The sequence below is a fragment of the Alternaria burnsii genome, assembly GCF_013036055.1.
Source record: "Alternaria burnsii strain CBS107.38 chromosome Unknown 705, whole genome shotgun sequence".
NCBI classification, from domain to species: Eukaryota; Fungi; Ascomycota; class Dothideomycetes; order Pleosporales; family Pleosporaceae; genus Alternaria; species Alternaria burnsii.
Window position 1 is genome coordinate 2,879,529 of NW_024066107.1, and position 22,097 is coordinate 2,901,625.

At 51.8% G+C, this 22,097-nt stretch overlaps 9 protein-coding genes across 9 annotated transcripts; 4 read left to right on the forward strand and 5 right to left on the reverse strand.

Annotated features, from left to right (window-relative positions):
- Nucleotides 1–733: 733 nt before the first annotated feature.
- Nucleotides 734–3,053, forward strand: GT037_001013 (uncharacterized protein; the record flags this gene model as incomplete). The annotated part of the gene is made up of 4 exons (XM_038926060.1): nucleotides 734–1,669; nucleotides 1,718–2,552; nucleotides 2,601–2,950; nucleotides 3,006–3,053. The coding sequence occupies 4 exons, from the start codon at nucleotides 734–736 to the stop codon at nucleotides 3,051–3,053; spliced, it is 2,169 nt and encodes a 722-aa protein (XP_038791916.1).
- A 1,430-nt stretch (nucleotides 3,054–4,483) lies between these two features.
- Nucleotides 4,484–5,088, forward strand: GT037_001014 (40s ribosomal protein s25; the record flags this gene model as incomplete). Its single annotated transcript, XM_038926061.1, has 4 exons — nucleotides 4,484–4,486; nucleotides 4,548–4,602; nucleotides 4,760–4,969; nucleotides 5,063–5,088. The coding sequence occupies 4 exons, from the start codon at nucleotides 4,484–4,486 to the stop codon at nucleotides 5,086–5,088; spliced, it is 294 nt and encodes a 97-aa protein (XP_038791917.1).
- Nucleotides 5,089–6,000: 912 nt separating this feature from the next.
- Nucleotides 6,001–6,905, reverse strand: GT037_001015 (uncharacterized protein; the record flags this gene model as incomplete). The annotated part of the gene is made up of 2 exons (XM_038926062.1): nucleotides 6,001–6,549; nucleotides 6,612–6,905. The coding sequence occupies 2 exons, from the start codon at nucleotides 6,903–6,905 to the stop codon at nucleotides 6,001–6,003; spliced, it is 843 nt and encodes a 280-aa protein (XP_038791918.1).
- Nucleotides 6,906–7,577: 672 nt separating this feature from the next.
- GT037_001016 (gtr1 g domain containing protein) lies at nucleotides 7,578–8,970 on the reverse strand (the record flags this gene model as incomplete). The annotated part of the gene is made up of 4 exons (XM_038926063.1): nucleotides 7,578–7,743; nucleotides 7,800–8,495; nucleotides 8,546–8,647; nucleotides 8,699–8,970. The coding sequence occupies 4 exons, from the start codon at nucleotides 8,968–8,970 to the stop codon at nucleotides 7,578–7,580; spliced, it is 1,236 nt and encodes a 411-aa protein (XP_038791919.1).
- A 1,635-nt stretch (nucleotides 8,971–10,605) lies between these two features.
- Nucleotides 10,606–12,296, reverse strand: GT037_001017 (gtr1 g domain containing; the record flags this gene model as incomplete). Its single annotated transcript, XM_038926064.1, has 2 exons — nucleotides 10,606–11,753; nucleotides 11,810–12,296. The coding sequence occupies 2 exons, from the start codon at nucleotides 12,294–12,296 to the stop codon at nucleotides 10,606–10,608; spliced, it is 1,635 nt and encodes a 544-aa protein (XP_038791920.1).
- A 294-nt stretch (nucleotides 12,297–12,590) lies between these two features.
- Nucleotides 12,591–13,676, forward strand: GT037_001018 (swr1-complex protein 5; the record flags this gene model as incomplete). The annotated part of the gene is made up of 1 exon (XM_038926065.1): nucleotides 12,591–13,676. The coding sequence occupies one exon, from the start codon at nucleotides 12,591–12,593 to the stop codon at nucleotides 13,674–13,676; it is 1,086 nt and encodes a 361-aa protein (XP_038791921.1).
- Nucleotides 13,677–14,063: 387 nt separating this feature from the next.
- Nucleotides 14,064–18,581, reverse strand: GT037_001019 (uncharacterized protein; the record flags this gene model as incomplete). The annotated part of the gene is made up of 3 exons (XM_038926066.1): nucleotides 14,064–14,374; nucleotides 14,439–17,966; nucleotides 18,194–18,581. 3 exons carry the CDS (start codon nucleotides 18,579–18,581, stop codon nucleotides 14,064–14,066), a joined length of 4,227 nt encoding a protein of 1,408 aa, XP_038791922.1.
- A 567-nt stretch (nucleotides 18,582–19,148) lies between these two features.
- GT037_001020 (uncharacterized protein) lies at nucleotides 19,149–19,893 on the reverse strand (the record flags this gene model as incomplete). Its single annotated transcript, XM_038926067.1, has 4 exons — nucleotides 19,149–19,393; nucleotides 19,444–19,581; nucleotides 19,632–19,743; nucleotides 19,879–19,893. 4 exons carry the CDS (start codon nucleotides 19,891–19,893, stop codon nucleotides 19,149–19,151), a joined length of 510 nt encoding a protein of 169 aa, XP_038791923.1.
- Nucleotides 19,894–20,553: 660 nt separating this feature from the next.
- GT037_001021 (sphingosine hydroxylase) lies at nucleotides 20,554–21,920 on the forward strand (the record flags this gene model as incomplete). The annotated part of the gene is made up of 2 exons (XM_038926068.1): nucleotides 20,554–21,238; nucleotides 21,289–21,920. The coding sequence occupies 2 exons, from the start codon at nucleotides 20,554–20,556 to the stop codon at nucleotides 21,918–21,920; spliced, it is 1,317 nt and encodes a 438-aa protein (XP_038791924.1).
- Between the last annotated feature and the right edge of the window lie 177 nt (nucleotides 21,921–22,097).

Sequence of the window (22,097 nt, forward strand, 5' to 3'; positions counted from 1 at the left end):
CACCGTGGCGAGGCAGGGCAACGTGCAACGTGCTCGTTGTCTGGCGTGAGGAAGTTATTGAATCTCCTAGACCTAGCCGCGCCCGTCCGTGCGTGCTCCAGAGGCTAGTGCGGCCCCTTTGCCTGACAACCTCAACTCTTCACCGCGACGGCCAAACTTACTCTCCCTCTATTATTTCCTTTTCTGCTTGCTTGTTGAATCGCACGTCGTTCTTAGCAGCAGAAGACCGACTCACGCAGACCGACCAATGCAGGCTTGAACAACTGCTCGGGAGGCTTGGTACACGCTGCCATCTCCGTCGATTCACGACAGCCTTCCCAGCGCTTGACGACGTTACATTCTATTCTCTGTTTTAATACCTTCTCTGTTTTGTTTCATAGCAGGTACATATCCCCTAGATGCCCGTCACCACGACATGAGCCCGGCGACAAGTCTCGAGCCTCTCCAATGCCGCACCCCAAGAGGCTACACCCTCGTCTCCCGCCTTCCGTCCGCGACTCTGCTCACAGTGCCCATCGCTGCATGACCCGCATCCACACCCGCCCCCATAGAGCCACCCTGCTAATCCTGTGACGCTCCACAGATCTTTACTTGCCTACCTCAGTCGCCGCTGCCGCTACCGCCGCCGACGAGCCCTCGCCCACCCCCCGTCGAGCTCCTGATAGCGCTACCTCGCAGGCCTCCGATGGCTCAGGTACTTACATCAGTCATTCAGACGACAGGACCGATTACAATGCCATACTCGCCGTCCGATGCCTACAAAAACACGCCCAACCACCCCAACCAGCAACAACAGCGGGCCTCGCAGATGCCGCGCAACCAACAAAATGGAAATTCGGGAGGCACAGGATACAGAGGGACGGCCGCACCCATAGCCCCGTATGCCTTCAACAGCACGCCCCAGCTGCGCCAGGAGAACAAGCCCATCTCTGCACCAGCCCCTCAGGCCCAGCAGCAACCTCCCAGCCACGCCAGCCAGGCTCGACTCGGCCACCCCTCTCATCCCTCGTCATCCTCCGACTCCACAGTCTCCACATCGGGCTCATCCAACCGCTCGTCGGCTGGACCACCTGCAGGTGCCAGAGATGAACATGAGGTCAGGAAACCCTACGACACCGTTGCGCCAACCATCACACTATCCACCTCCGTACCCGATCTTTCGCTTTCGATAGGCGAATCGTCGCCTGTGAAGCCCTCTCCAGGGCGATATCGACGCGGCGCTGGACGGACAGACTCGTCCAACAGCATCCCTACGGGTGCCACTACTCCGACACAGCGCTCTACATCTGGAGGAAACTCCCACATGGGGGCATCGCAACCCACGCAGAACGATGGCACAGGTGCTGTTAGCTTCCCACCGCCGTTCAGGCCTGGGCACAACCGAGCGAACAGCGCAGATGATACGCAAGTTATTCGCTCAAGCGGTATAGACCCCGCTAAGCGATACAGAAGACGCAGTTTTAACGGACTAGAAGGAGACAGCACCGCTGCCTCTAACATTGCAACACTGCAGGCCAGCTCTGGAACCGGCCAAAGCACAACACTGAGCGCAAACACCACAAACATCTCCAACTCAAATCGTACAGGAAGCCGTCCCGCCTCGAGTCATAGCCATGAGAGACAGGGCAGTGCGGGTAGTGCTTCCTCCAACAATTCCTCGAGATCGCAGGTAAGTGCAGCGAATCGCTGGACACGCGCAAGCTAACACTCTTTTCAGTCTCGCCCCGCAGTAAACACACAACGCAGCTATGCATCTGTAGCAGGAGGTAGCTCTTCCAAAGCACCCGAGCCTAACAGACGGCAAGCTCCATCTCCTCTATCGCATCCCGTGTCTCCATCAGAGCCTGCGAGCCCTGCCAAGGCAGCCGCGTTACCTAGCACAGCCATGCAACACCTTAGCGCTGTCAACGACAAGGACAAGGGAATGAAGTCCCGTCTACGCAGGGCTTTCTCTTTTGGAAGCGCTGCTGAGCTGCGAAAGGCCTCTGCTGAGAATAGCATCTCAGCGGAGCGTGCGAGGTTGAGGAAAGACAAATACCAGAACGATGAGGATGCTGAACAGGCTGCCATTATCGCAAAGCAAGAGGCGGCAGGTATTGGTGCTGGTATCTACTCAGGTCAGGGTGGTATAGGCTCTACCGACAATCTGTCTATACAGTCGGCTGCATCGTCAGCCTCGGTTATGCTCCGGAAGATGGGCCATGGAATGAAGAAGGGCACTAAATCTATCAAGGGTTTATTCAGGCCAAAATCTGTCATCGGCGTACCCGCTGCTGATGGCCCTATTACCAGGCCCAGCGTGGGTCAGGTGTCTTTAGTCACCGTTGAAGCCGAGAGACAAAAGGTTAATGTCAACGCAAAACCCAATGAACAAACTGGAGGTGGCACTGGCTATCCCAGACTGGAGCGCAACTCCATCGATGCCGGTCGATCTGCAGAGATTGTAAACCCCTCTGTCCTGGGTAGCGAAGCTGTGTCTAGGAAAAGCATCGTCGGAAATGACCGCGATCGTGCCGAGGTTCTCTCTTCTATGAAGAAGGGTATATTGAAACGTATGTTGCATGCACCCGCCCTCAACACAGTCACTAACGAGATGTCAGGCACTGGCACAAACTCAGATTCTGGATCTCCTGTTCTTAAACCTGTCGACATGGGTCCTAACGTAGGCTCATCGCGATCCAGTTCTCCTGCCACGCCCAAGACAGAAGTTGGGCAAGCCCGGAACGATGACTACTTCGGCAAACCACCACGCATCCCCAATGGCAGCACGAGGAGTCTTCCAACCACACCCCATGGTGGCCTCCGAAACATCAGTTTCAGCCCACGCATACAATTCCACGACGCCTGGTCACCGCAGGATTACGATCGTAGGGGCGACATCGCAACGTGTAATAGGCTTACACCGATGCTTGCGCAACAGATCAAGGAGGAACTTAACTCCTTTAAGATGGTACGTATCTCAGCAACCGCATCGTCAAATGAACAAAAACTAATCACACAAGCAGGAGATGGAAGTTCACGAGCTCTCGAAACCACACACCCATTTCTTCTAATGATTATGCATCCATCATTTGGACATGGCGTCTTGGCGAATACCTCTCATCGTTGCACTTGCGGATTGGAGCCATCAGCATTTACCAGTTGTCAGCTCTGTTTCATGTTCTGGTTACTACGGACTTGTTCTTCCATCTTAGCGAGCATTTGCAGTCACGTAGAGGAAGAACGCTTTGCTTGCGTGCGTGGGCGCAGCAAGTGAAGTAGTCGTTGGCATTGAACCGCAAAAAAGACGGAGGGAGATCTTTCTAGTTGAAGCCAGCTTTTTCCTTGCCTCCATTGTCTTTGTCCGTGGTTCAGTCGTATGTTGACGTCCTTTTCCTTTACCGTCAGAGGTGTCTTTGTCTCTCATTACTTTCCTTGTGTCAGTATTAGTCATGGTTGAGTGGTCTCTGCGTTGTCTACACAGCAGAGGAATCAGTATGCAAAAAGGAGAGTTGGACATACTTGGCTGGCGCAAGAGTCCCTGTTAGTGGCTTGTGCCGATTAGCTTGTAATTGGAAAACAATATTCGGCGTATCTCTGCTCTATGTCGACGTGGAGTAACATGTTCCGTGTGATCCCCCAACATCCTCTTGGCTAACAAGGCATTCGCCATCCGAGTGGCACAAGTATTGATCTACACTGCACTGTACTAATGCATGTTTACCATCGACCCTTCGCGTCCTAAATTTGGTACACACAATTCCCCGAATCTCGTATCCTGCCCTGCAGCGTCGCATTGATGGTCAGACCCGCCCGTGTTCATGTCACTTCTGGCAATTGTCAACGACAATCTCCGAAGCCCCCCAGCAGTTCACAACACAAACATCATCTATTCCATCCGCCAACACCACCTTGATGGTTATCAGTGCGGCTTCATGAGCATGCCGCGGTCCATCATACCGCACTTTGCCGTTCCAGCATGTCATTCCGATCATATGTGCATGGCTGTACTTGTTGGCGGTTTAGGCGCTAATCCTCCGATTCATTGCAACTATCGTTTTGGGATCATGTCCGCAACCTAAAGCGATTGAATGATCCCGCCCCTCGTCGAGTGCAGCGTGTGGTGTTCGGCAAAGTTTCACGGGTGCTGTAGGAATTGGTGATGTGGGTGCGAGTGTATTGATCTGTGTTTAGGGCGGGTAATTATACATGTGTCGTACTTAGAATGCTAGAAGAGTGCTACATGTGGTCACTATTCCATTTGATCTGAACCTTGCTAGACGACGTACTATATAAGATAGCGCACATAATTTGACGGCCTGTAACATGCGCGTCATAAGATCCTCTCAAGGCCGGCACCTACCTCGAGCACCTGTCACGTGAGAGTAGGCTCGCTTGAGGAGCTGGTTAGCGCGTCTTGGCAAGGCCACAGCGTCTCCGCAGCTGAACACCCCAATTTCGTCGTTCGACAGTCAGTCCTCAGCAACCACACACAATCGACAAAATGGTACGTCTACTGAGCAGTCGGGTCTCCGGATCAGAAAGAGACTGGAGCTGATTGTATACAGGCACCTGCAGCAACTGGAGGCAAGAAGCAGAAGAAGAAGTGGTCCAAGGGCAAGGGTACGTGATACAGCACTGCACACCATCAGCACATCTACACGCATCGCAAACAGTTCGGAAACACTCGAAAGCATCACCATAGACGTCCGCAATCTCGTTCTACTATCGCGCACTCTCACAACGCTCCGGGGAAGAATCGCCACTAACAGCCGTACAGTCAAGGACAAGGCCCAGCACGCCGTCGTTCTCGACAAGCAGACCAACGACAAGCTCCAGAAGGATGTCCAGTCCTACCGCCTCATCACCGTCGCTACCCTCGTCGATCGTTTGAAGATCAACGGCTCGCTCGCACGCAAGGCGCTTGCCGACCTCGAGGCCAACGGTCAGATCAAGAAGGTTGTCGGACACTCAAAGCTCAGCATCTACAGTATGTAACCGCAATAACGCCCACAAAGCCACAATTTCTACCGGAATTGGAGACAGTGGGAAGTGAATGTAGGCTCTTACTAACATATTGCAGCACGAGCTATCGGCGCCGAGGAGTAAGCTTTACGTAGCCGACAATCAAACGAACGTAAATGCGAATCTCGGACACTTCTTTCAGTTTCTCTACGGCATTCCTCTTTCCATTACCCATCGGCGTCTTCATGAAATGAACGGGTCATACTATATTGGGATGCATGCTTCATAGCGGATATGAAATGAGAGGAACGGGCTCGGGTACAGTACCTGGAGTCCATTGGAGGTGTCGGTTATGTACTGAATGAAAAGACTTCCGAAACACCACCACTGAACTTGACCTCGACGTTATGATTGTAGCTGTGCGTGAACAAAGTGACTAAACCGATTTGTCTCATGCCCATTCTCCTCAAAAACACTCGGCGCTTTTGTGTGCATCCTTGTGGGGACCATAGCATCATTTCGCTCGATCGTCATTATCCATTGCCATGCTTGTCGCTGACAGCGAGTGTTATGGATGAGGAAGCAGCTCGCCGATGTGCTTTTGTCTTCTGAGCTTAGTATAGTTTGGACAGGTCTTTTCAAAGCTGCTCATCGTATCGGAACTATGTCTTTGGACTTGTTTTGAAACTTAGATGCTACTGCCAGGTATCATAAGATGAAGCTCTCTTTTCTCAGTTGTCCAGCCTACTGCAATAACACTTCTTGGAAGTATACGCTATCTCTCATGCGATCGATCACCAAAATAGAATGCAATAACCTTTGAGTGCAGCCAATGTAGGCAAAATTCAGGAGCAACATGCTCCTTTATAGAAAGGTAAAACTTACGATATCCGCAAGTGATGGTGGGTGGAGAGCTAAGAATGCAGCAGCCACTAATCGACACATCTGAATATTATACAGTGCAGTGTGCTGGAGAGACGCAACTGTACATGCAAGAAGAGAGTCATCCTAAAATTCAGATTAGATTTGATTTGATTGCACAAAAATAGCAACTACTTAGTCGTACTTCCTGACCGGCCTACCCTTCTCCGCCTGTTCACAGAGTCCTCTCTTGGGCATCTTGCTTTCCCAGCCCGGTTCCCTCTTGACATGGCCCACACGCCGATACGGCTTGCCCTTGTCACCCCTGAACAACATATGCCAACCCTCCAGACCAGCGACCATTTGTTTCCTAGCACTCTTGAGCTCCTGCGCATGTCTATTCTTTAACTCACCCTTGGTCAATGGCTTCCTCTTCCTCGCCTTCTCCATCTCAATCTCACGTTCTTGTGGTGTCAGGCTGACCTTCTCCTCTGGGTCAATGGGAATGAACATTTGCTCTACGCCGCGTAGATCAGGGACGCTGTCTTCGGCGAAACAGCCGGTCAGGAAGGCGCGCGCGGCGTCTTTGCCTGCGAAGAAATGGTAGGAGCCGCCTGGCCCGTACGTGGTAGGCGAGATGGAGACGTCGTAGATTGTGCCGTTTAGCGCAAGGTAGATTGGTCTAGAGGGATCGGCGCCGTTGTATAGGGCAAGTTCGGAGTCGGTTAGGATGACTTCTCCTTGCTACAAGATAGGCACGTTAGCTATGAGAGGTTTGCTGGTGGAGGACGATAACAGGCACGTACCATGAGGCTCTTCCACTCTCGAGCTCGAGTCCACCATGGGTTGTATCCCCATGTCATACTCTCTCCGCTTGTACTCAGGTAGCTCAGACCACAGCTCAGTAGGAGCACGCCACCCAGGATACGCAATACATCGAGCATTGATACGCCATTTGATGTTGCGACAGCTTGTTCTTTGACAGCTTGCTTGAGCTCCGCTTTCTCTTTCGCGCCTGTGGCGGTTGGTGGAATCGAGGATGTAGTCGTGTCTGTAGGCTCGTCTTTCGCAGGACGACGGTACCGCTGGGATGAGGACATTGTGGTGATGGCGTGCTCGCTTTTGCTACCTGAATCGTGTTGTCAGTCTCTACACACGTGTGCACGTATCGATCGCAGTTACGCAGAGGTCCTCCTACCTGTTCATCCAGCACCCATGCAGCTCAAATTATCGTACTTGCACACGAATGCCGAGGCAAGATACCTCGATCAAAGGTGACTAGCTGTAGAATCAAGTGTTCGGAGACGTGTCCGTAAGCCAGGTACCGTCGGATGCGCAATGCGGAGAATAGATTGCTTTCGCGTTCCGAGGCGTTACTCTCGGGAAGTACCACACATGTCGGTTCCGATGATTGGCCGCCATCCGATTGATGTCATTGACGATCACGCGCCAGCACTACCGGACTAGACCTTCACTATTGAATGAGATCGACATGCGTACACTCTGAGTAACATAAATTATGAAATTGATACGCGTATTTCTATAGCTGCTGTGTATCATGTCTCCTAGACGAATCTATCGTTGGTATATCAATACAAGCCTCTCCTTCCGCATTCGTACACAACGTTCGTCTTTCTGCCCATCCTTTCTTGTTCAGATGTTAAATTCGCATAACTCAGGTACTGCGACATTGTTCATTACGGACTCCATAAGGAGGGTGAAGGAACTGCTCGATGGTGTTCCGTCAGATCGACTAGAACCACACAAACGACTCACTCCGCGCCGTCGTGGATGTCGCGTATCTCGACTTGCGCCTCTCTGTCACTCTTGGGAAAGACCTGCTTAAGACCTGCTTGGAAGACGCCGACGTTGTAGTCGATGATAGCCTTCTTCTCTGCTGGGTTGTCCTGGCCCATGATGCATACCAAGGCGAGATATCTGTGTCTACCGTCAGTATAACTACGGTATCTTACCGTAAAAGCGGACTGACTTACTTGTTGATCTCCCGCAAGTAGAGGTATCTGCTATTCTTTTTCTCCATCGTGATCAGGCTTTCAGCATCGTTGTTCCCCGTCTCACTTTCATCCTCGCCCTCATCGGGTCGATCCCAGCCATAGATTTCACTGACATCGATAACCACATCGATGTAGTCGGAACATATCTCGTAGCTGCCGATGTCGGTAGGACTGGTATCTGTTGCAATGTAGATCTTGCTCATGATGTCGAAGAGGTAGGCCTTCTCAATGTTGCATGCACCACACAGGTTGTTGAGCAGTGCTTCGAGCGTGGGAAGCTGTGGGATGAGCTTTTGGATCACCTTGCTGAAAGCTTCGAAGATGGAGTGGTCGTAGATGGATGTTTGGTAGAAGGATATAGGGGCCTGCTCGTAGCCGTGGTCCGAGAGTTCGTCTTGCACTCGTTGAATGATATCCCGGAAAGTATCTCCACGGAAGTCGTCCGATAGGCCATCAACCTTGTGCACAAAGACCTCAACGTTGATGTTGGGATATGATTGCTGTAGGTTCAGGATCGTCATGTTCAGTCGTGCAATCGCATCGAGGTATTCATCTTGAGCGTCAATAACCCATATCAAAGCACCGATTTCCTCGAAGATGTTGTCCGTATCGAAAGCTGGGTCGAAATAGTCTAAATGACCTGGCAGATCCCATACTTGGAAGTCCATGAACGAGCTGGTGTAGTTGATTAGCACACGAGTGTACACGCCGCATGAAGGACATACTGCATTGATTCTTTCTTTATCCTGTACGTTGTCTCGAGATACAGCGTCTCGCTTGGTGGTAGCTTGTGAAAGACAACACTTGATATCGAAGACTTGCCACTCCTATGATCATGTGGTTAGCGATGCATGGATGCTGGTCTCGTCTGATGTTACCTTCTCTGCCCCATGAGAAGCAATCGTGGCTTGCCATCTCCGGCCTTGCTATTCGGGACACGGCCAGTGTGGTACTGCGGCGCAAAGTCAACAGGCGGTTCCTCGGCGTTTGGTAGGTCCTGCAGAAAACGATCCATCGTCAATTGAGCACTTGGTTTGAGTAAGGACGAGCTGGAGGAAGTTCGCCTCGCCTCTGCGTCACCATATCGAATAATATCGTGAGCAACATCAATGGTTGCTGAAGGCCGCCTTGAAATGAAACGGCTCTCCATGGTGAAGGGTAGTGGTACAGGGTATATCGCTAAGAGCAGAAGTCGCAAAACTAAGAGAAAATTGGGTATCGTGGGTTGAAGAAAGCGCCGCGCCGAGACAAAACAGAAAACAGAAAGCCGGCCCTTCCTATTTCACTTCACCTGACCGGCATCTGCGCAGTGAAGCGTGGTACTCTCGTGGGGAGATGACAGGCACGCTGCGACGACGTGTGGTACAACACCAGCAGGGAGAGGCCACGAGGACGGGCGGTACATGAGAAGGGGAGCTGGCGAAGAAGTGACGGGTCAATCAGGAGCCCCCGAGATGTTCTACAAGAGCAGACGGTGATATGCGCAAGGCAGTCGACACCGAGCGGAAGGCACCAAGGGGAGCTCAGGCCATGGTGCAGACGTACATAGGGCTGAGGAAGTCGCAACGCAACCCGCGGCCTCGCAAGAAACCTAACCAGAAGGGGAAGACGACGATACACGTGGGGAAAGCAAAGGATTAAAGAAGGAATCTGGGCTTACCTCCATGGTTGTTCAGTGGTAGTGTAGCGTCTTTGCGTTGCGCACGGTGGTGATAGTCTTTAGGCCCGAGCCTGCCACTGCCCCAGAACCGCTGTCCTTGCTAATGAGCCAACGCCCAACTCAACCCACCACTTCAGCCAGACACTCGGGATTACTATGTCTCTTCCAAGGTCACTTGCATCACCCTCTGCCAGGGTCTCCGTCCTGCTGATTCCCTCTTCGCAAACGTCCTTTGTTGATAACCAGAAGCCGAAGAAGCCGGGCCGGCAAGGATGACAGTCCGCGGGCGCCCAGTCGTCGGGCACCAGAGCGTCACTGCAACACGAATCGAGGCTGGGTCGGAGATAAGCCAGTGCTGCTAATAGACAGCTGTAGTAGTACGATGCTGAAGCATCTGGGAACGTCGTAGAAGACGGATAGTGTCATCGCAAGGAGACGGTTGGTCGCGTGCAGTCTACGTTCGCTTAACACAGGAAGATCTTCAGGCACCATCACATCCTCGTTCTCAGCTTTCCAACACCAGCCCAACTACGATAAAGAGTGAATGCTCTTGTAGTCCGTGGCTTGGAGTAATTGCCCCATTCGTATTATGCAAAATCAAACTCTGTCAGCCCAACCCTACTCGAGTCAACGCTAACGATATTACCGCATGGCAGGCAAGGATGCGTTTTCGCGGATAGCTACCCGCAGCAGCAAGGTTACACGACGTTCCAGGAATGCTTCCCAGCGCCATTGATACCAGCGTCACATCCCCTTTAGCATCTGATGAAGCAGATAGATATGTACGAGTAATCTCAACGAGACATCAATATACGTGTGTGCCTAAACTTGCTCTTCTCGCTATGTTCGTACATCATTAGAACACCAAAAGCAATATCAAAAACTACCCGACGCTCCGGCCCTAAGTGTTGCTGGGCGAAGTGCATGTGAGACATGCTGGCTTCATACAACCACACCTAAAATCCAACCTGGGAATATGAACGCAAAGATCCAAAGCCATTATTTCCGTTCTCCACATCTCCGTACACCAGAAGCCTGTAGGTCTACCTGAATATGATCTTCATTTCAACAAGTAAAATAGCATCCCTCATTTCCGATCGGATTATACCAAGTACGTCGACTATTTCAGTCCCGCGGGCCTGTCACCTCGGCACCTAGAGTGCCCGCAGCTAACTGACCCAGTCCGCCGAAGAAGGCAAGAAACAGGGCTAGTGCAGTTGACTCGCCAGCGTGAACTAGATCCCCCTCAGGCGCAGAGCCGTCCGATTCCATTTCCTGCACCGCTCGCTTGGTCTTCTCGGATGGTTGGTAGGTAGCATCAGGATCACCAGCGAACGAGCCTGCGTCTGAATCCGCATCCGAGATACGCGCTTTCCCCCTTGTGCTGCGCCGCAGAGGTGCACCTGTCGGTCCTGAATGCGTTGCACTGGATGTATCGTTGACAGCCGAATTCTTAGCGGGACGTCCCGGTTTTCTCGGTGTTGTGGGTTCTACAAGCGACGAGGGCTCGCTTGCGTGCTCCATAACTCTGGCCAGGTCTTGCTTGAAGCTAACATGTTTCTCGTGAGTCGGAACAAGGAAAGACAGTATGCTGCTTTCTAAGATAGCATGCACATCTAAATCGCGGGTGAAGGTCCACGTCAGCAAGCTGATGGCTGCGAAGAGAACATCAAGGCTTGTGACACTAATAGCCGGGTGCATACTGATATGCTTTAGAGCCTGGCCAGCGTTGCTGATGCTGGTGAGAAGCCTGTTCGTATTTGCCGAATCGCTGTTGCCGATAGAGTTGGAGAAGAGATCCCAAACATGAGAGCGCTGGGCGGGTCTGTTGACATAGATCAGAGTGGTCCATACGCGCCAGTATACGAGAATAGAGGCTATTGACAGCGCGTGGAAGACTTTGGCGTATGATCTATGAGCCGCTGCCTTGGACGTATGCTGGTGGCCCAGAGCGTAAGGGACCAGTTGCGGGGCAAAAGCAAAGGCCAAAGGCATGGTCAGATAACCCAGTCGCATCATGCTCTTGTCGCCGAACTCGGAAACGAGTTGGGGAAAGAGATTAAGCGTGATGAGCGACGCAACAATGCCGGTGTCGTATACGAAGGCATACGGGGTGAACAGCGCATCGTGTAGTGGAGTATCGTCGCGGTGTATAGTCAAAGGCGTGTACAGAATTGTGATGAAGAACAAGCTCAAGGCATATCCTAAACTCCCGATTGAGCTCAGTAGCACAAACGAGGCGATTGTCGTGTTGGAAAGATTGCGTCTGCGACCTTTAGAACAGAAGTCAGTGGAGGTACTTGGGGTTGCAATGACGGCGCTGACATACCCTCGGCGCCCATGAAGATGGAGCTTGCAATCAGTCCAACAAAATACTGGCTGGTGTAGAGGAATCCTTCAGGCTTCATAATTCCGACCTTGTCGAATTCGCGCACAAGATCTATGTCGGCGATCCAGTCGGCCAGGTACCAGCGCCCTTCGGCTCCAGTGCCGTACCAGCCGCTCCACAAGCTGCCTGGAATGTCATGTTTATTCTCTCCAGCCCACCGAACGTACGAGATGGCGCGCCAGAGGAAGGCGAAGCTTCCTACTGAGAGCAGTGAGAGGAGCGCAATGATAGAGAAGGTAACGGCATGACGACGGCGAGCGGAGTCTTGTAAGCGCGTGCGTGTTGACGGCGGCTGCGATTTGGCGGCGCGTCGAGTAGTGAGAAGCACACGAGCTGTGAGTACCGTGACGAGGAGTACTTGGCCGCCGAAAAGGGCGATGGGGAGCGAGTTGCTGCGCGTGGATGCGACGGTGTCGACTGGCGCCATGGTGCTGGCTGGGTGATGCGATCAAAGATAGGGATAGATGCGCATTACGCGACAGCAACCAAGGGGTTTGGTATAAGACGGAAGCAAGTCAGCCCAGCTGAAAGCATGGCTGGCTTGTTTTCATCTGGAACGCGCCTGCCTCCCCGCCGCCCACCTATGAACGTCACTGACGTAGTTCTGGAGCTTACCCTTGTTCCACGCTAGGCTCTTCCCGTATTGGCCGTCGATCTGGCGCATCTCCGTTTTGGCTTGCGCGACGCGAACTCGAGCCTCCAACACGATACCCGCTTTATCATGCCACATACCTATGGAGACGAAGACCTCGACACTGCCGACGACAAGTACCATGAATCGTCCGATGAAGACTTCAACCCCGACGCTGCCCCAGCTGAAGAGGCATCCAGCTCCGAAGACGAAGACCATGTCACTATAGAACCCACACAGCGCAAGGGCAAGCGGAATGCACCGGCCGATCAAGACCTCGACTCTGGAGATGAGATGACAATACAAGCTGCGCGGAAGAAGCGGGCGAAGAAAAAAGGCAAGAAAGGCAGCAACGAAGACGAGCTGATCATATCGGATGATGAAGGCGGGGAGGGTGGACTTATCAAAACTCGGGCCCAACGGAGAGTCGAGGGCAAGGAGAGGAGACCGCTTGCAAGAATCGAGAGCGCAACTGTTGATGTCGACGCGCTATGGGCTCAGATGACAGCAGCGCCTTTGAAGCCTCTGGAATCCACCAAACCGCAGGAAGCGGCTGCGCCACAGCATCATGCACCTGTAGTCAACATTCCAGTATCGGCGGAGGAAGAAGAACAGCTGACGATCAAGAAAATCTTCACATTCGCTGGGCAGGATACCACCGAGGAGAAGCAGATACCACGCTCGCAACTCGACAAATACCTCAAAGATGGTTGGAAGACACTCGATGCACCCGCTGCAACCACGAATGCAGCAGAATCCCCTAAAGTTCCCTCCGAATCTACCGGACCCAAGCTCCGTCGTCCTGTCCGCCGCCCTTCTCGATTCGATCCTAACCCTACAGGCTATGTGCGCGCTCTCGCACCCGAACATCAGCTCTCTTGGCCCCGTACATCCACCACCTTACAGCCCGATCAAGAAGTCGTTCCGGAAGCCGACGTCCCGATCACGAAGAAGGCAGAGAAAGCGCAAAAGCTTAATGTTGTGGACAAATCGCGCATGGATTGGACAGGTTTTGTGGACAAGGAAGGCATCGCAGAGGAACTGGATACACATGGAAAGACCAAAGAAGCTTACCTGGGTCGTATGGAATTCTTGGCTGGTGTTGAGGCACGGAGAGAGGAGGAGAGGAGGAACTTGAAGATTAAGGCTGCGGCCGCTGCGCCCACGGCAGGCTGAGCTGTAGCGCTCGTAATGTTCTGGAGAAGTGTAGATGCTTTCTAATGATACCCACATGTCGCTTTACAGGGATTTGTTCTTTCCTGCTTCCCTGTTATGATTTCTTTTGCTCTGCAGCTACGTGTGCCTGCTGGAACGAGACGACCAGACTCTTATTGGCACATGAAACTTCGCGTAATCATTGTATGGTTATTATTTCGTGCTGACAATTGACGGGAAGCGAAAGCGTAAATGGGTATACTGCAGCGCGGCTACGACAGCAAGAAGCAAATATACAATGCCATGGTGCGTAGATACGACCACAGAAGATGAAGCCAAAGAACGAGATGGAACAAATGTCTACACATTCTCACCAACCGTCCACGCTGTCAAGTATCTTGGAAGTCGCTACCGGATAGGTTCCTCGAGCGCAGCCTCAAAGTCGTCTTCCTCATCTTCCTCATCTTCCTCGTCGTGCTCAACTGGCGCCTTCATAGGTTTCGGCTTCATATTAGCACGGATGGATGATACTATAGCCCTGGAGTACTCAGAGCTATTTGCCTTTAGTCTCCCAAGCTCGCGTCCTGCCACAGTGAAAACGAAAGTGGATTGTTCGGGCCGTTGGAACGTGCCATACAGTACCGATGCTTTGATCGTATCCCACAAACATGCTCCAGGCGTAAGATACTCATCCATGAGAGGTCGAATATCGGGATGGCCTAAGAAACCGATGTGCAAAGTCAGTGTACGTTTCACACACAATCCGTATACGGGGGAGCTTACCAGGATCGTCAGGCCGTATAGCCTGATATCGTTCGTAACAGGTGTTCACGAGAGTGTTGAAGTGGTCGTTTGTGCTCATATTACTGTGGACCCCAGCGTTCCAAGTATTTTTCACTTCTCTCAGCTTGCCAGTCAGAGACAAAAGTTCCTTCTCGATCGTGTTCGATCTGTTCTCACTAAGGTGCTTACTCGGATAAAGCAATGCCTCATCCGGTTGGATAGCTTTCAAGAAGACGGATTTAAGCTGCACCATTGTCTCAATATTGTGCGCTCTTACAACATCGAAGTAGATGTAGTCAATGGCATGCTTGGAGTCGTATCGGTATGGCTTCTTCCGGGATTTCTCGACTCCTGTGGAGTCCTTGGTATTGAAGCAATCCTCCATCGCGTCCTTGTAAACTGGCTTCCTTGGTTGTTTTGGTAGTTGGTGTGACCACCGATCGAAGTCCTCCGGTGTAAAAACATAGCCTTGTTTAGAAGCATCGACTAGCAAGTCGTGCATATCATACAGCTGCTCAAGCTTTGATGAATATATGCGATTTTCGCTATAAGCTTGCTTCTCTGCAAAGGTGGTGACGAGACCAAGTAGAGAAGGATTATCGCGGAATTCGAATGCTTTGCAGAGAAATTTGTCCACTGTTTCCGGGTTGTCGGTATCCATAATATCCTTGAGCCTTTCGCTCCGTGTTTGTATGCCATACTTTGCAGGATCAGGGGGTTGTACTGGCGCTGGCGCATTCAGAAATGGCTGCACAAGTGTGGTTTCCCAGCATATCCAGAACATATCACCATCGTAATCACCACCTTGAAGTTTTCCGGCTAGTGGGTAACGGCCTTTACACGGAAAGACTACTACATCTACTAAATGCGATAGTTCAGGGCGTGTGGTTGTGCGCACTTTCTGGATGTCTGAGCGGCGACAAGCAGGCTGACGAGCAACTAAAGCTTCCATGTCCCTAAGACTGAGGTACTTCTCGTCTGTCTTCTCGTCGACGAATGAGGATGAGAATTGCACCTGGATCTCCCCTGGCTCCAAAACCCCCAAAGGATCCGCTACACCATACAAAAAGGCCGATTTTGCGAGCGGTACCCGTAGCTTGGATTCCTGAAATATTTGCTTGGTCTGAATAAAGCGTTCAAGGCTTTTGGCAAGATACGGAAACCTGGTGGGTAAAAAGCCCGATTCCAGTAGAAACTTCAGCTTTTCCTCTAGAGATAATGGCAGTGCACCCTGCCAGGAAGGTTCAGTCCGGGTCTTTACGCCGTTCCGGTGAACCCAATCGTACGTCTTGACAGGATCTGGAAGCAATTCTAGCAGCTTCTTGCGTTCCGTATCGAGGCACTCCCTCATGAGACCAGAAATAGCTTCTTTCTTTATGCCTCGATCAATCAAGATAGGAATGAACGATATATGGAGTTCTGATGGTGACGGCGCGGAACTGTAGTTGGAAACCTCAAAAGTTCGGTGATGATGTGACTGGTCGGCAGGTGGGTGAAATTTCTGTTGACTCTTGTTGATTTTGATCCAATATTCGAGATGCTGAGGATCCTTGGTGAATGACTCTGCACTAATCATCCAGAGCCCTTTAGCTCCACCAATACGTCCCTGGAAAGCACTCGGTAAAGGACCAGAAACTCCAGTAGCTTTCTTGTATCGCTGCCATATGTCTAATGCGGCACCCACAGAGATAATTGAGCATCCGTCATTCATGACAGTATTGTTAGGAAATGACTGCCACTGTAATCTTGGATCGTTAAAGCGTGTGTCTTCCGGGTCATTTGAACACAAATCATCATCCACGTGGATGATTTGCGATGTATCAAAGCATAATGTTGGGATGGTTCGAGAAAGCCCGAGTTCAATGCGAGCAAAGGCTTTGCAAAAGCCCTGGTTCTCGTTGGTATCAAACGGTAGGAACTGATGAATCATCTGACCCACTGAACACGGCTGCTTAATGCCACATCCTTCTGTCGCGAAGAGTACAATTCTTTTTTCGTGGACCGTATCCTTTCGACGGGCGTTCTTACTCCTTTTCAAATCTTCAATGTGGAAGGCTCTCCATTTACGGCCCAAGAAGGAATGCTCGGCAAGGAGCCATGCTTGCCATTGACTGCAAATTTGTTGCATTTGACCAGCATTGTAGCGGGGCGTCTTGGAAGAATTGAATTTGGGTGTGTGCAGGTAGAGGAAGCGGTCTGAACCAAAGATTCGCTCAAATCGACACGATTTGTCTGGCTGTACCGGTAACAGCGTCAGATAGACAACGGGACCAGTGTCTTTGGGGCTGAGAGTGATGTGCCCCTTGAACGTGTAACCATCAAATTTGCGTTTCGCCGCTGGCCAGAGGCGACTTGACTCTCGCAGCTTCACGGGTGTAATGCTGTTATTTCTCTCGATAAAACGCCAAAAGGCTTCAGGATCAGAAGACACGGTAGATACGTCCATGCCACGGACCAAGTGCTGTACTTCGACAGAGTGCTCTATCGCTAGACGTTGACAGATGAAGAGGATATGGTAAGGAATGTGCTCTAGTGCTCTAGGGAGCTCATCTATGAAGAGATTCTGGTTGGGGAGATCGCGTACTTCATATGACATCTTTAAGGGAGATTGTGTGTCAGGAGATGTCTGCCCTTGATAGTCTGGTACTCCATTGAACGGGAATAGTGTCGAAGCCGATGTGTAGGCTTGCTGATCGCTCTGGTTGGTAATGAGAGGCGCTTGGAGATTTCCTTGCCTCTCATTTGGAATCAATCCCGATCCATTGCGCTTGTCTTCAACCTCGACAGAGGCCTGAAGGAGACTGTCTTCATCGATAGAACCAAAAGTCGACCGGCTTTGACCGCTGCTTCCTTGGGAATGGACTTGATTGAGATATCGCTGAATATCTTGTTCGAATACTCCATTTCCTGAACGCAAAATAGCTTGGTAGTAATCACGATCATCCAGGGAACCCTCTATATGTGAACTTGTGTTTGTCAACCTAGGCTCGAGCAAGCTCGTCTTCTGAAGATCTCTGACAGCATCGATTGATGTAAACGAAGTGTTTGTAGTAGCTGCTGTCTCCTGAGAAGAAAAGGATGTGTTATCAAAAGATGTGTTGGCCGAGGATGAGCCTGAAGGTGCAGCCTGGAAGGATCGAGCCATTTCGAGAGTCGGCTTCACGAACTGTGGCGGTGCGATGGGCGAAGATTTGATAGACTTGACAGTCTGCTTCCCTTTGGAGGTTTTGGTCAACTTTGCCGAGTTCTCAGAACGACCGGAGCTTTCGTAAGGCCTTTTCTTGGTGACATGTAAAGAGACATGGTTACTTGCCTGATAAAGCGTCCGTGCTGGCCTAGTAGATGGTGATGGTGACGGCGATGGCGATGGCGATGGAGATGGCGATTGTGGTGTCTCAAATTCTTGGTCCGTCTCGTTATCAGCGTCAACGTCTGTTGACCCTGAATCGATGGCCGTCGCAAACGATTCACGACCATCTTGCTGAACGTCGAGCGAACGGTCTGTTGCCTGTGGATATGACTTTACTCCTGTGCTCTTGTTAGCTCTTGCATAATACTTTCCCGTTTGCATATGCTATTACTTGGCGACTGGTTTTGTGGTAGAGTACCAGGACGACAACTTGCGCTAGAAAGAGGCAGTAATTTGAGCACTATATGTTGTGAATTGCACCCATTCATTGAGATATACATCCTCTACCGATGTGGTAAAAGTGCGCATAGAAACTTCGGAGGGCGTAAAAAGCAAGTGTACCTACCACTCGAGGATGTCATCGAACTTTTGGGCGGTTCATTGTATGGCATCCTGCCATTCGGAACCGATTGAGACTTTTTCGTACGGGACAAAATCTCATGAAGTTCCGCAAGACGCTTTTCGCGTGTCAGACTCGGAGCAATTCTCTCAAATTCCCTGATCGCATGATGCAGGGCTGGCCGTGCTCTGAAGAACAGCAACTTAACAAGCGCACAGATCTTGTCTGAAGTATCATCCCTACTCGATCTTTTTGGCGACCATTCAGCGCCACGAACTCTTAGGCCAACCTTCCATTCTTTCTCCAGCGAGCGAATTAGGTTGTCGATGGCTACCCCAGGGCGGAGGTGCGGAGTTCCCGGTAGCGAAGCGGCAGGACCACCGTTACCCGTCATGACGCAGGGCAACAGCGTTCCAACACGCCTCGTGATTCATGCGATCAAATCAATGACATGAACTCTTGCGAGCAGAAGAGAGCGAATGTGGGTTGGAGGAAATGTGATATGGTGGGGTAGGTTACGGAAGGCTGGGGATACTGGGTGTGTGCCTGAGGCAGCGATTGCTAGGCGTTGAAACCAATGGCCTGTGCACGCAACGCGTTATCACGCAGTCACGCGGCGGGACCATTCACCGAGGAATACAGTTCCACCACTAATCCACGCAGCGCCTTCCAAGAGCTTAGTCAGTATCCAGAAAGAAAAAACGTTTCACAGTATCTCCGGAAAACACATCATGTTCCTCGCTAAGCTTCTTAAAGCTATCGCCGTGGACAATGGTAACCTGTAGCGTGGATAGGAGAAGAACATCATGTGTCATATACGGCTCCATGAGGTCGTCTAGATTTGTGCCATCTCGCTTTTCGCACTATGGCGGATATTTTCCCAAACATGCAATAGGTATTCGTGAAATTCAATGAACCGTGAACCAAGCCCCATCCTTCCCAAATCCAAGCTCTTTCAAGCTTAGACCTTCATCTCCTCGAGACCGTGCTTCCAGACGGTAACGTAGGGTGTGACGCCATCCTCGCGGTAGTTGAGGAGGACGATCATGCCATCGGGGTTCATGGACTCGCCGGTGAAGAACTCGTAGTCCTTGAAGTTGCCGATGATCTTCTTGGCGTAGCCAGAGGCCTTGGTCTCAAAGTCCTTGATGGTGGCCTCGTCAGCACCCTTGTTCTTAAGACCCTCCTTGACCGCCTTCATGTAGCCTGCATCTCGTTAGTTGTGCGCTTCTTGTAGTTTCTGCTAGCGTATTTACCCTTGAGGTAGGTAAGGTAGCCCTTCTTGTCGAAGCCGGTCTCGTTCAGGCGGAAAGAGTGGACGACGTCGATCTTGGTCTCCACGGTGTCGTCGGCACCCTCCTCTTGCTCCTCAGCAGAAGCATTGGCACCAGTGTCTATGCGATGTTAGCTCTGTGGCTGATCTGTCTGCATTGGCGGGACCCACCGAATTGTTCTCCTCCGACGTTGATCTTGGTGCAGTCGGCCTCGTAGACGACGCCGTCGATCTCCTTGAGGTTGTAGGAGTCGGAGATGATCTCGTCACCGGTGAGGATGTCCTGGGAAAAAGTCAGTACTCTTGGTCTAGTGGGGAAAACGTGTTATCCTCGTATGCGCAAAGCATGGTGAAGGCTCGCAGGGAAGGCGGGGTAGTAGCGCAGGCAAGAGAGCGACGCAGCGCAGGCTGAGCGTACCTTGTAGATGAGCATTTTGGCGGTGGGTGTGGAGTATGGGATAGAGTGGAAAGAGTGTAGGTTGGTCGGGGCTGGCAGTCGAGGGGTTGTAGACTGGAGCGGAAAGGAAGCGCTGGACTATAAGGGTGTGAGAGAGAATTTGGTGGGGTCGAAAATTGGGTGTGAAAGCGGGCTAGCCGCAAGCAGTAGCAGCCATGGGCTGGCCGTGCGCACAGGGCGGGTGGCGAGAAATGCAGGCTGGTGGCTTTGCGACGACTAGGCCGGCCCGGGTGCTCGGCGGCGAAATGTCATGATGCGCGCGTATATCGTAAACCCCCGTCATGCCTTGCTCCTGTCACCGGCACGCAGCACCACTCTCACACGACTTTCACCTCCACATCGCTCCGCTCACCTCAGCCTCTCCTTTCTGAGCCCGGCCGGTCAATTGCACGCCCTTGGCCAAACACTTCAAGCGACCCTCTGTCGTCCGCTGCATCGCTCCCTTCTCCCTAATTTCCCTGGTCCGCGGCTTCCGGCCTTGTTCCGTCTTTGTCACCCCGTAGCTGGCGCTGCGGTCCCGCCACGAGCAAGCTGCTTCCTTCACCATCGTCACCGGCTACTCTGCGCTGCTTCTCCACCTCACATAGTTACCTCTGTAATCCATAATCGCCTCTCCCAGGCCACCTCTGCCGCATCATGGCGAGCGCAAACACAACATCATACCACCTCCCGCCGCTCCCCGAATACACCCTCGAACCTCTCCAACCGCTCACATCGTGGGCATCCGACGCCTTCATACAAGCGGCATTGCCTGTTGTTGGCTACTGGGTCGTCTCTCTCATCTTTCACGCCATTGATGTTTACGACCTGTTCCCGCAGTACCGCCTGCACACGCCAGCTGAGGTCCTCAAGCGCAACCATGTTTCACGATACGAAGTACTACGCGACGTTATACTCCAGCAAATCATCCAAATAATTGCCTCCTTCAGCCTGTCGTTATTCGACGACGCGCCCACGACTGGCAAAGCTGACTACGATGTCGCTTGGTACGCGCAAAAGATCAGGCTCGCACAGCGCGCCGTCCCATACGTCTTGTCTGCAGTAGGCGTCAACCCAATTGTGCTAGCCTCCAAGGTTGCTACTTCTCAACCCATGCTCTCTTCTGTTCTTGTCGGAGGCAAATACCCCGCGCTGCTGCAGACAGCGACAATTGCCGGAGAGCAGACCCTGGTTCCCGCTTTTGCTTCATGGGAGATCGCTGTCGCTAGCTTCGCGTACTGGTATGCCATACCTGCCCTCCAGTTCAGTGCTGCTATTGTCATCATGGACGCATGGGAGTACATGCTGCACCGTGCGATGCACTTGAACAAGTGGTTATATGGTAAGGCCTGACCGACATAATGCTCCCGACACCTTTTTTAACATGAATAGTAACTTTCCACTCACGCCACCACCGTCTTTACGTGCCATATGCCTACGGAGCTCTGTACAATCACCCGATCGAAGGATTCGCGCTCGATACCCTGGGTGCTGGTTTGAGCTACCTGCTTACCGGCTTGACAATGCGTCAGTCCATGTGGTTCTTTACGGGATCGACCATCAAAACGGTCCTCGATCACGGTGGTTACGCTTTTCCCTACGACCCTATCCACTGGATCTTCCCCAACAATGCCGCTTACCACGATATCCACCATCAAAGCTGGGGTATCAAGACCAACTTCTCGCAACCCTTTTTCGTCTACCTTGACCGACTTGGTGGAACAATGTACAAAGGCGATGTAGCCGCCAAGTACGAGCGTGCTCGTCTTACGGCACAGCAGAAGGTCGACCAAGAAAAAGAGAATGAAGCTACTGCAGTGCCTCTGCCAACTGCTACAGCCTCCAGCCTGTCACAAGACGAGAGTGCGGTGCCACAAGGCGCATCCACGCCTCGCATTTCACGAAAGAAGGCCAGCAGCATTTCATCGACAGCGGGCACGAACTTCAAAGACTTAACGAACAAGGTCAATCAAAACTTGCACGGCAGAAGAGCCAACGTTCTCGGGCTAGAAAGCTCGCATTGATGGTACTGATTTTCTTCTTCTACTTACACAAACATCACAAGGTTACAGTAATGTATAGTTCTCTGGTGTATAACTCCCGGGTAGCTTTCATGCGTCCGCTGCATTGTATTACTTTCTTGCATGTTCCGATAGCTTCACTTTTACCCATGGTTGTTCCTGAGATACGGCCTGTTATTC